The sequence below is a fragment of the Mastigoproctus giganteus genome, chromosome 2 (assembly GCF_048544385.1).
Source record: "Mastigoproctus giganteus isolate SK-2022 chromosome 2, ASM4854438v1, whole genome shotgun sequence".
NCBI classification, from domain to species: Eukaryota; Metazoa; Arthropoda; class Arachnida; order Uropygi; family Thelyphonidae; genus Mastigoproctus; species Mastigoproctus giganteus.
The window spans coordinates 47,051,838-47,064,487 of record NC_143576.1 but is presented as its reverse complement, the minus strand read 5'-3'; the positions used below and the strand labels follow the sequence as shown (position 1 = coordinate 47,064,487).

At 37.0% G+C, this 12,650-nt stretch overlaps 1 protein-coding gene across 3 annotated transcripts in view; it reads right to left on the bottom strand.

Moving 5' to 3' along the window:
* The window catches only part of unc-119 (unc-119 lipid binding chaperone), a 225,841-nt gene that overhangs the window by 24,188 nt on the left and 189,003 nt on the right, over positions 1–12,650 (bottom strand). For all 3 annotated transcript variants that reach the window (XM_090388897.1, XM_090388906.1, XM_090388888.1), the window contains one exon: positions 9,132–9,304. In XM_090388897.1, the coding sequence (XP_090245023.1) occupies positions 9,132–9,304 (173 nt within the window). The remainder of the gene's footprint in view (positions 1–9,131; positions 9,305–12,650) is intronic.

Below are 12,650 nucleotides of genomic sequence, written 5' to 3'. Positions count from 1 at the left end.
TGTATTTATAACTGATATTGATGATGGTATATCAAGCTTAATGTCCAAGTTTTCAGCCGATACGAAGGTTGGCAGGGTTGTCAAGGACACTACTGACACTATGCTACTGCAACAGGATCTGGAAATGTTGAGCAGATGGGCTGAGAGGTGGCAAATGAAGTTTAACATTGACAAATGTAAAGTACTACATATGGGAAACAGCAACCCCAGAGCAACGTATCAACTCTGTGGTACTACACTGCCAGTGGTAGAGAATGAAAGGGACCTGGGGGTGGTTGTGCAGGCAGATATGAAGTTTTCTGAGCAGTGCAGACGGGCTGCAAGAGTAGCTCATGTTGTATTGTCGATGATATATGGGAATTTTTCTAGCAGGGATAAGGAGGTGATTATTCCCTTGTATAAGGCAATGGTCAAGCCACACCTAGAGTACTGTATACAGGTCTGGAGGCCTCATTTCAAGAAGGATGTAGAGATGCTGGAACGAGTACAGAGAAGGGCAACAAGATTGGTGAATGGAACAAAGGGGTGCTCTTACGAAGAAAGGCTTAAGTTTTGCAAATTACAGTGTCTGGAGACTAGGCACCAGCGAGGTGATCTGATAGAGGTGTATAAAGCCTTGAATGGTTTGAGCATGCTCAATGCTGATGGGATTCTTCCTCTTGCTCAGAATAATCACCTGAGAGGGCATAAATTCAAATTGAGGAAAGACAGATGTAGGATAGATGTGAGGAAATTTGCCTTTAGCCAGCGAGTGGTTGGTTGGTGGAACAGACTTCCATCCCTTGTCGTGGAGGTTGATAGCCTGAATAACTTTAAGGCTCAGCTAGACAGGTATTTCGAACGAACAGAGGGGTGAAGTGGAAGTGGTTATTTTTTATTTATTTATTTATTTTTTTTTATTTTTTTTGGCTGATGCTGCATAAGCTTGCTTTCTTGCATCAAATGCCTCTACTAATGCTAATGCTAATATTTTCTGAAAATTACAGTCTACAGAATTGAACTTCTTTCATCTTCTAAACCTGCAAACCAAGCATAGTACTATAGGTTCTAATACTTCTCGTGTTTGGGGTTTTAATAAAAATGGAAAAAAAAAAAAAAAAAAAAAAGATACCCCATTTTTAAAATTTGGAATGGGGTATTTGAAAAAAGCATAAATCATAAAATACCCTGTTTAGATGATTATTTAGGAACAAACAATTAACTGATGATAAAGTTATTGTTGAAATGCACCATTAAAGACTCAAAAATGGACATTCTATCCTACTTACAATCCTAATATAATATACCGATATGTTAAAAATCAATTGTCTTGGGGTAAAGAAAACCCATATGAGAGAAATTAAATATTAAGGAATAAGACATCATTGGGTAGGGTTGAACTTTGGAGGGCCACAAACCATTGTAATACCCATGATTTTTTCCCCCCCAAAAACTAATTTTCGCCCCTGTTGAGAATCACTGGTCTAAATGATATTCAAGCATTCTGGTCTCTTTCCATAGCTACTGGCTGCAACTATTGCCATCTGTACTCCCATCTCTGCTAAAACCAGTGCTTCTATTGCTACCTCAGCTAAAGTTAGAGCCAAGCTGCTAGCATCCTACTTTTCTTCTAATTCTTTTATAGATGACCTTGATAAACCACCTCCTACCATTCCTAGTATACTCAACTCAATGTCTCCTGTTGAAAGGATGCCAGCAGAATTTCAATCTTGAGGCCAAGTAAGCTACAGGTTCTGACGGTATTTTTCCACTTGTTTTGAAAACCTATGCCACTGAGCTTAATCCTGTTCTGTTTTGCTTTTTAACACTCTAATTTTGCTGGTATTTTCCTTTCTGCTTGTAACTTTGTTCATATCCAGCCAGTTCCTATAAAGGGTGATAAATCTGTCCCAATCAATTATCACCCCATTGCACTTACTTCTACTCTTTCTAAAGAAATGGAGAAATCCATTAACCCCCAACTCCTAAACCATCTTCAAACCTTCCATGTAATCAACAATCTCCAATATGGATTCCACCAGTGTCGATCCATGGGTAATATATAGGCCTATTGTTCCTATATATAACCACAGGGGCTCACATCTGGTGAGTATGGGCTTGGCACACCCAGGGTCCTGAGCTGGATATCATCATTCTTCTCTTTCTTGGTGATTCCCTTCTACTTTTCTCTCTCTCTCTCTCTCTCTCTCTCTCTCTCTTAGGGTAGCTCGGGAATTTTTTTTTTGGCTGGTGCAGCATAAGCCTCAGGCTTCCTTGCACCATATAGCTAATAATAATAATAATATGGACAAATAAATTCAATGCAAAAGTTTGCTGAAACTGAAGTAGTTGCTTGTATTTGACATAAAGGTCCCAATAAACTTTCATCTTATGGATTGACAACTATTTTGCAACTGGGTATTCAGTTTTCTCTCTCAGCTCATTGCGGGTGTTGGTAGATGGCTCTGTCTTCTAACTTCCCCACTATGCTGGTGTTCCCCAAAGTTTAATTCATTTTACTTTTCTATATTAATGATGCCAAGAGAGATCAGGCCTTCTTCATTGACTGAAAATCCTATCCACTGTTCTGCTGATGATAGCAAATTGCATTCCTGTTTTCAGTTTGAGAAAAACTGCCCTGCACAAACATATCTGACATATCCACTACCAATTCCTTAAATGCTGATCTCCAGGTAATTCTGAAATGGAGAAAAGATAACTTAGTTAATTTCAATCCTTCTAACTAACACTCAATCATGTTTTATATCTTGCAAGCAGGATTCTTCTGCTCCTATGGTTATCTTTGATGACACTCAGATTTCTAGACATATCTCTATAAGGGATTACCCTGATCTCTCTTGGCAAACACAAATTCTGCTTCCTCTTCTTTAAAAAAATAAGTTTTCTCTTTTGCCCTTGGTGTTACTTTTCTTCTAAACAGCTACTCATTCTACAAATCTCATATATGCCCTAGCATGAAAAGTTGTTCCCCGCCCCCATCTTGAGAGATGCTCCCATAGCATCTCTCAAGCTTCTGGACTTCATTCAAAAGATGGCAGTTAGGTTAATTAATAAGCCATCTCTTACAAAGTCAATCCACTTTGTTTCATACACACTCTGTTTCTGATGCATGCCTTTTCTAAGATACTTCCATGGGCACTATTCTTCTGAATTGGTTTCTATAATTATTAATTAATAATTATAATAACATTATAATTCCCCATCTCTCTTCTAAACCAGTTCGAACACATGCCACAAGCAGCAAACATCCTTTTACTGCCCGAGTTCAAACTCACAGAACTAACTTTACTTCTTCCTTATCTATCCCTTTATCTATCCCTTCAATTTCTGTTCTGGAGAACAGAAGTTGAAGGGATAAATAAATTTCCCTTCACAATGTATTTCCTGAAAATTACAATCTACACAAATTTGAGTTTAACGTCGACAAGTATCTTCTTTCATCTTCTCAACTTTCAACCCAAGTATGGTACTAAATTACAAGAGGTTCTGATATTCTTTATGTTTCAGGTTTATATAAAAAAAAACAAAAAACCCCACACTGTCAAAAAATAATTCATTTCTTGAGAACTTTATACTCATTTCACTATATACACATTTTCTAAGCTTTCATACAACTAGGCATAACTTTGATACACATGAAATAAGATGGTTTACTCAGATAGCTTACAGAAACCTAAATGAAATTTAAACGGCACAAAATGGTAGTATTGTACACGTTGGCAATAATGACATTAAGAGTAGGAGATCTGCAGATTATTTAACAAGTACAGAGTAACACTGAAAAAAAAAAAAAAAAAAGTCATGAGTTAGGGTTAAATTTGAAAGTGTCTGCAATTCTGTCTTGTCAATCAATGCAGCCATAGACAGATTGTTTTTTAATAAAATATTACTTTATACTTTAATATTTCATTAGTAGTGATAAGATTTGTTTCAGTATACTTATTCCCAAAGCACAAGATCTTTTTGCTAACGAAATGCACTGAGATTCAGAATGAATTCTTTTAAATATCTTAGTGAATAATCACAAGCTTTACTCTGCAAAACCAAGAATTGCCAATGGAAATTTGCCTGTTTGAATTTCCACTACCCAGTCACTTATATACTTTGGGAATAAGTATACTGAAACAAATCTTATCATTAATGAAATATTAATGAAGTATAAAATAAGATTTTATTAAAAAATATAGTTATTAAAAAACAATCTGTCCATGGCTGCATTGATTGACAAGGCTCTCATCATTATAATCCTGTATATCGCTTCCCAGCAATTATCACATCATTCTTTATTTGGAGCAGAGAACTTAACTTCACAATTTTTTGAAAATTAAATCATGTTGTGGCTATCAAAAAAAAAAAAAATAAATAAATAATAAATAAAACGCACACACTTTTGCCATCTAATAAATAGAGATTTCTTATAATATTAGAAAAATACAGAAGGTCAACCTGAACTTTTCACTTTAAACTGTTATTTGTTTCTGGCAGGAACAAATAGTTTAAATCTCAAATATTCAGGATTATAATTTTCAGAAAATTAAGAAACTGGAATTCACAGCAAAATTAGTCTCCTCATCCATCTGAACTAAGAGAGCTATATGTTTCAACAACTATTCACATTTGGGACTAATTAAAAAGAAAGTCTAGTTACATTGGTCATTAAGTAATTTGAATAGAAAATTAACATAAAAAAATAAATAATAAATAATGTATGTAGGGAGTGATAGTGAACCCAAAGCACTTGTTGGTAGCAATTCTCATACACCGATGAGCCAAAACATTATGACCAGTGAGTTATTATGCAAATTGAAGCAACTGCAGGTGAAGTACTCCCCAGCACGTTCACTGTACAGGACACAGTATAAAAAATACCTGATGGGCACAGAACCATCAAAACCAGACCTTGGGTGATTGGAAGAAGGTCGTCGGGTTCAATGAATCACATTTCCTGTTGCACCATGTGGGTGGCTGGGGATGTGTGCATCGTTTACCTGGGGAAGTGATGCCGCCTGGATGCACCGTGGGGCAAAAACAAGCCGGTGGCAGCGGTGTCATGCTTAGGGCGATTTTCTGTTGGGATACCCTGGGTCCAGTCATCCATCTGCCAGGCACTCTGACATCTACCACCTACCTAAACATCATTGCTGACCAGGTACACCCTTTCATGGCAACGATCTTCCCCTCAGGCGGTGCCGCCTTTCAGCAGGATAAAGCACCATGCTACAATGTCCGGATTGTTCGAGACTGGTTCGCATGAGGAAGACTTCCAGGTATCGCACTGGCCTCCAAATTCCCCAGACATCAATCCCATCGAGTATCTGTGGTTTGTGTTGGAACAGCAACTCTGATCGATCTGTGGCATCTCAACCACAGACCTTACAAGAGTTAAAAGATCTGCTGGTTACATGTTGGAACCAGATACCACAAGACATTTAGAAATCTTGTAGCGTCCATGACTTGCCAGGTACAAGCTGTTTTGGCTTCACGTGGAGGACCAACATCATATTAGGTAGGTGGTCATAAGAATTAGTAGAGGCATATGATGCAAGAAAGCAAGCTTGTGCAGCATCAGCCAAAAAAAAAAAAAAAAAAACCTACTTCCACAACAAGGGATGGAAGTCTGTTCCACCAACCAACTATCCGCTGGCTAAAAGGCAACCTTCCGCACATCTATCCTACAGCTGTCGTTCCTCAATTTGAATTTATGCCCTCTCAGGCGATTATTCTGAGCAAGAGGAAGAATCCCATCAGCATTGAGCATGCTCAAACCATTCAAGGCTTTATACACCTTAATCAGATCACCTCGCAGGTGCCTAGTCTCCAGACACTGTAATTTGCCTTTCTTCGTAAGAGCAACTATTCGTTCCATTCACTAATCTTGTTGCCCTTCTCTGTACTCGTTCCAACGGCTCTACATCCTTCTTAAAATGAGGGCCTCTAGACCTGTATACAGTACTCAAGGTGTGGCTTGACCATTGCCTATACAATGGGATAATCACCTCCTTATCCTTGCTGAAAAAATTCCTGTATATCATTCACAAGACACCATGCGCTACTCTTTTGTGAGCTACTTGCAGATATGAAGTTTTCTGTACAAAACTTCATATCTGCCTGCACAATTACCCCCAGGTCCTTTTCGTTCTCTACCACTGTCAGTGTAGTACCTAAGAGTCGATACGTTGCTCTGGGGTTACTGCTTCCCATATGTAGCACTTTATGTTTGTCAATGTTAAACTTCATTTTCCACCACTCAGCCCATCTGCTCAACTTTTCTAGATCCTGCTGCAGCAGCATACTGTCATTAGTATCCTTAACAACCCTGCCAAACTGCGTATCATCTGCAAACTTGAACATTAAGCTTGAAATACCATCATCAATATCATTTACAAATACAGAAAACAACAATGGACCCAACACTGAACCCGGAGGGACTCCACTAATAACATTAGTCCAACATGATGAGCACTGTCCATTGATTACCACTCTCTGTCTTCTCCCCCTCAACCACCCCATTATCCATAGCAGCAATTTGTCCCCAATGCTGTTCCAATTTGTTCAGCAATCTTCCATGTGGAACAGTATCAAAAGCCTTTCTAAGATCCAAATATATGATATCAAAGTTATTCCCTGCATCCAGTTCCATTGTAACCACATCAGAGTATCCAATCAAATTGGTCAGGCAAGACTTTCCTTTAACAAAACCATGCTGTGTCCGAGCTATAACTGAAGTCTTGTCTAGATGATCCTGCAGTGCTTCTTTATCCCATGCCTCCATTAATTTTTCTGGAACAGAAGTTAAACTAACAGGTCTATAATTACTTGTGTTGCCCTTTGATTATCCTTTGTGAATTGGGGTCACATTTGTACTTCTCCAGTCCATGGGTACCCCGTTTGTTTGTTATTTGGTTTTTAGGAGCATTAGCAACTAAGGCCATATTGCTCTGGGGATATGCGGTGGTCATTCCCTGACCTTTCTGTATCCTCTGTATTTGGTGGTCACGGGCTCGAACCCCGGTCTAATCAAGAAGCGGGTGCAATGCACTGCTGCTCCTGCCCACCTGGCCACGGCGGCACCCATGGGTACCTCCTCTGAGTCCAAAGAAGCTCTCATAATTATATAACTGGATAGATCCCATCTGCTCCGGGTGCCTTTTTTATGTTTATCTTCAACAATTTCTCCTCCACTTTCCTCTTAGTTATTACAAAATCATCTAGCTCACTACCAGAGTTTAATTCCCCTTTGGCATTCCCCTCCCTGAATAACTCCCCATTTGTGAATGTAGATGCAAAATACTCATTTAGTTTGTAAGTCACCTGAGCAGAATCATCTACAGTTGAACCATCAATATGCAGTGGACCAATCTGATTCAACCCTTTCCTTCTAGAATTTACATAGGTAAATAACTCTTTGCTGTTTTTCTTTGCATCCTTTGCCAAAGATTTCTCATAATCTACCTTTGCCTGCCTAATCTCCTTTGCGGCTTGGTTACAGACTAGCTTATATCTATCATAGGCTTCCATGTAACCCATTAATTTATGTATCTCATGCATTTTTCTTCTCTGCCATATGTCTCATTAGTTCGTCTGACACCCATTTAGGCCTAAACCCTGAACAATATTTCTTATTTGGTATGTAAAGCCTAGTAGCTTTCAAGATAAATTCTTTGAATGCTTCCCATTTTGAATTTGCTGTTGGTAACATCATCAGTTGGTACCACCGTATAGAATTTAAATACTGTCTCAGACCACCATAGTCGCATTTACGAAAGCAAAAACCCTTCACTTTACCCCTGATGGTAGTTAACTCTGAGTAAATCCCACTTCAGCACACTGTGATCACTGCCACCTAGTGATTCCTTTATCTGCAGATTCTTAATGCATGAAGAATCACTACTGATAATCATATCAAGAGTATTACTCCCTCTAGTTTCCTCCTGAACATGCTGATGTAGAAAACAATCATCCAATAAATCCACATAAGCCTTGCTAGTGTGTGAGTGACTAACCCACAAATTCCAGTCAATATCTGGGAAATTAAAATTTCCCCATTATAAGACTGATTTCCTGGCCCACTCTATTTCCCTGTACAGTTTCTTATTGTACTCATCAGAGTCATTAGGCCTATAACACACTCGTACTCTCAATTTTGATCTCCCAATGCTTATGTCACACCAAACTGATTCGACACTGCACTGTCCAACGATGTCGACTGGCTTAACTTCCTTGGATTTTATGTGTTTCTTAACTAATAGCATAACCCCTCCTCCCTTCCTATCCTGTCTATCCTTCCTGTACACATTGTACTTCCCAAATTCCAGTTCTGCATTCCTTAAATCTGTGTGACACCATGTTTCTGATATCCCAACAATATCTGCCTTTGATGTTTTGAGCAATACCTCAAATTCTTCAAATTTATTTACCAAACTCCTAGCACTGGTGTATATGCTAGGACAAGCACCTGTTCCTATTCTTAGCTACCCTAACACAATCCATGTGTTTACTTGTACTGCAATGACTCCCAGCAGTCTCTGAAATACCCTGAATCTTGTTTTCCATGCTGCTGCTCATTCCAATAGAAGCAGCGCAAGAATCACTTTCACCTCTGCCAGTGGCTACTGTTAATCTATTAGTCCTTGTATCTCCACAAGATAACAGTTTTCCGACCCACTAACACTGCCTTGATAGTATCAGCAAATATTCTTGCACCCTTTCTATTTAAGTGTATCCCATCCCCGTAGGAGCAGTCTCTTCTGTTAACCTGGAGTGTGGTCTCCCAGTCATAATGTTTTGGCTCATCAGTGTATTAATAGATATGGCAGAATGGTGCATATATTTATATCCACTGATTATAAAGAAGTTCTTTTCAGTAGCTTCAATCATGTAACTAAAGTGCTTTACACAAAGATATTAACAAATAAATATCAGAATTTCAGATATGAAATTCAATGAATTCAATTTTCTCAGTCACCAACATTTCAAAACAAGATTTCTTCCAATTAGATTTACACAAGTGTATCATGTTATTCAGGAAGTATATTAATTCATTTGAAAGGTAAAGAATACATTAACCAGAATAATTAAACACAAACATTCTCTATTTCTATTATAAAAATATCTAGTTCAAAATTACTTACAGAGCTCAGAGCTGAGACTAGGAAATTCATATATATGTTCACAGGTGTTCTTGCTGTTAGGTATGCAGAAACCAAACTCAAAATCAAATGTTTTCAAAAGCTTATCCCTAAAAAAATGTCGTTCAATCATTCGGAACTTATTCACTGGTTTATCACCCACTGTAAATTCCACACTGGAAAAAATTTTTAGATATTAGGAGATGTATGCTATTAACTTTGTCAATTAAAGTTATTTTATTATTTTTTTTTTTTTTTTTAACCAATCTCTTATCTAAAACGAACCATAAAAAGGAAAAGTTTAAATACAGTCATTTTTTGATTTATTTATGCATTTTCAATTTAGAACAATATGTACCAATTCTAAATTTTGGAATCTTCAGTTCTTGCTTTAATGTGATTAGGAACAAAATGCACAACAGGCAACTACAAGGTTGAGGGTACATTAGTAATGGACTTGCATATTATTTTGTGATATCTTTAATTTGGCAATTTTTATATTAACATTAATTGTACTTTTCTTAATTGTAACTTAATATTGTACTTATTAAGTTACAATTAACGTATTACATAACAATAAAGCAGTTTTATATAGTATACTAACTACACTATATAAAACTGCTTTATTTGCCTTAGTCATGACTTAGGCTTAGAAAACAAAAGAAATATTAAAAAAAAACAACAACAAAGGAAAAAGACAAGGAAAGAGTAAGAACTTTCAGTCACCAATGTGTAGCAGTTGTGCAATTTAACTTCATTTTCTATATAATCTAAGCCATGGTTCTCAAACTGTGAAGACAACCTAAATCCATTATGAAAAATTCCCGGCAACCCCAGCACTGGGTGCATGGGCACTAGCAGAATATTTTCTAAGGTGGTGTATATGGGGTAATGAGGGAATTCTTTTTTTTGAAAAATGCATGATAACAAGTTTGGCTTCTTGTACAGGATTTTTAAACAAAATTTTTTTTAATTTAAAAATTGGTCTCACTGCATTTTATGCACAATTTCTATATCTCTAAGAACAATAAATTGTATGAAGAAATCTAAATTAAAGAAATAATATTTGATTGTTTTTTCATACTTATTTTAATGTTTTTAGAACAATAAGTACATTTTTTAATTTATATCCAGAAACTAAAATAATTCAAAATTAAAAAAAAAACAATACAAAATTATGTTGAAATTTCATTAATTTAAGAAAAAAATGCTTAAAAAAAATGCTTATTACAATAAAAATATATTCTTAAAAAGAGAACAGAACAAAACATAAAACAATTAATGTGAATCATGTGCTTGATGTGATTTACATAGTTCATTTATATTTGGGCATATTTTGGACAAACATACTTGCATTTCATTTTCAACCGACTTCATATTACTTAATAATGTAATATGAAGGTCTTAACCAATTTTCTTGAATTGAGAGTCATGAAACAAGTAAATGCATTGGCTGTATTAGGGTAACAGGTGCATGTATACTTGCATGCTAGGAGTAAAGTAAATAAATTTGATGAATTTGAAGTGCTGGTGAAGACATCCAAGGCAGGTATTGTTGGAATAACAGAGATGTGGTGTCACACAGATATAAGGAATGCAATTAGAATTTGGGAAGTACAGTGTATACAGGAAGTACAAACAAGACAGGAAGGGAGGAGCGGTTATGCTATTAGTTAAAAAATACAAAATCTAAGGAAGTGCAGCCAATTGACATTCATGGACAGTGCAGTGGGGAATTTTAATTTCCCAGATACTGACTGGAACTTGTGGGTTTGTTACTCACACACTAGCAAGGCTTCTGTGGATTTATTGGATGATTGTTTTCTACAGCAGCAAGATTGGGAGGCAACTAGAAGAAGTAACACTCCTGACCTGACTATCAGTGGTGATTCTGAACCACTAGGTGGCATTGATTGTGGGATATACTCAAAGAGGTAACTACCATTAGGAGTAAAGGAAAGAGTTTTTGCTTTCATGAAGGTGACTGCAGTGGTCTGAGAAAGTTTTTAAATTCTTTATACAGTGGGACCAACTGATGATGGTACCAACAACATATTCTAAATGGGAAGCATTCAAAGAATTAATCTAGGAAGCTATTAAGCTTTTCATACCTACTAAGAAATATTATTAAAGGTTTAGACCTAAATGGATGTCAGAAAAGAAAAAGGCATGTGACATATATAAATTAACAGGTGACACAGAAGCCTATGGTATACATAAGCTGGTCTGTAATCAAGTCACAAAGCAGGTAAGGCAGGCTAAAGAAGATTATGAGAAATCTTTGGCATAGGATGCAAAGAAAAACAGCAAGGAGTTCTTTCTTTATGTAAACTCTAGTTGGAAAAGGATAAATCAGATTTGTCCACTCAACATGGATGGTTCAACTATTAATGATCCTGCTCAGATAGCTAACAAACTGAATGAGTATTTTGCATCTACATTTACATACACGTCAGGAGTTATTCGGGGGGTATGCCAGAGGTGTATTAAACTCTGGCAGTGGCTAAATGATTTTGTAATAACTCAGAGCAAAGTGGAGAAGAAATTGTTGAAGATAAACATAAGAAATGCATCTCGGGGGATGGGATCTATCCAGTTATATTAAAGGAGGCAGCAAAGGATGTACCGATCGACTGGAGATGTGCAAATGTGACCCCAATTCATAAAGGAGAATCAAAGGGTGACAAGTAATTACAGACCTGTCGGTTTAACTTCTGTTCCAGGAAAATTAATGGAGGCACTGGTTAAAGATGCACTATGTCTGAACTATAACCAAAGTCTCATCTAGATGAGACTTTAAAAATCTAGATGAGACTTTGGTTATAGTTCAGACACAGTATGAGTTTTTAAAGGGATGTCTTGTCTAACCAATTTGACTGGATACTATGATGTGGTCACAAAGGAACTGGATGCAAAGAATAATTTTGACATCATATACTTGAATCTTAGGAAGGCTTTTGTTTCTGTTGCACATGGAAGACTTCTTCATAAACTGGAACAGTGTGGACAGTGTGGCATTGGAAGCGAATTGGTGCTATGGATAAAGGGATGGATGAATGGAAAAATATAGTGTGGGGTAATCAATGGTCACTGCTCTTCATGGACTAATGTTATTAGTGGGATCCCCCAGGGTTCAGTGTTGGGTCCATTGTTGTTTTCTGTATTTATTAATGATATTGATGATGGAATAGCAGGCTTAATGTCTATATTTGCACACGACACAAAGGTTGGCAGGGTAGTTAATGACACTAATGACAGTACGCTACTGCAACAGGACCTAAAAAAGTTGAGCAGATGGACTGAAGGAGGCAACTGAAGTTTAACACTGACAAATGTAAAATACTGCAGATGGGTAGCAGTAACCCAGAGTAACATATCAACTGTGTGGTACTACACTGAGGGTGGTAGAGAATGAAAAGGACCTGGGGATAATTGCGTAGTCAGATATGAAGTTTTCTGAGCAGTGTAGATGGTCTGCAAGAGTAGCTCATGGTGTCTTGTCAATGACATACAGGAATTTTT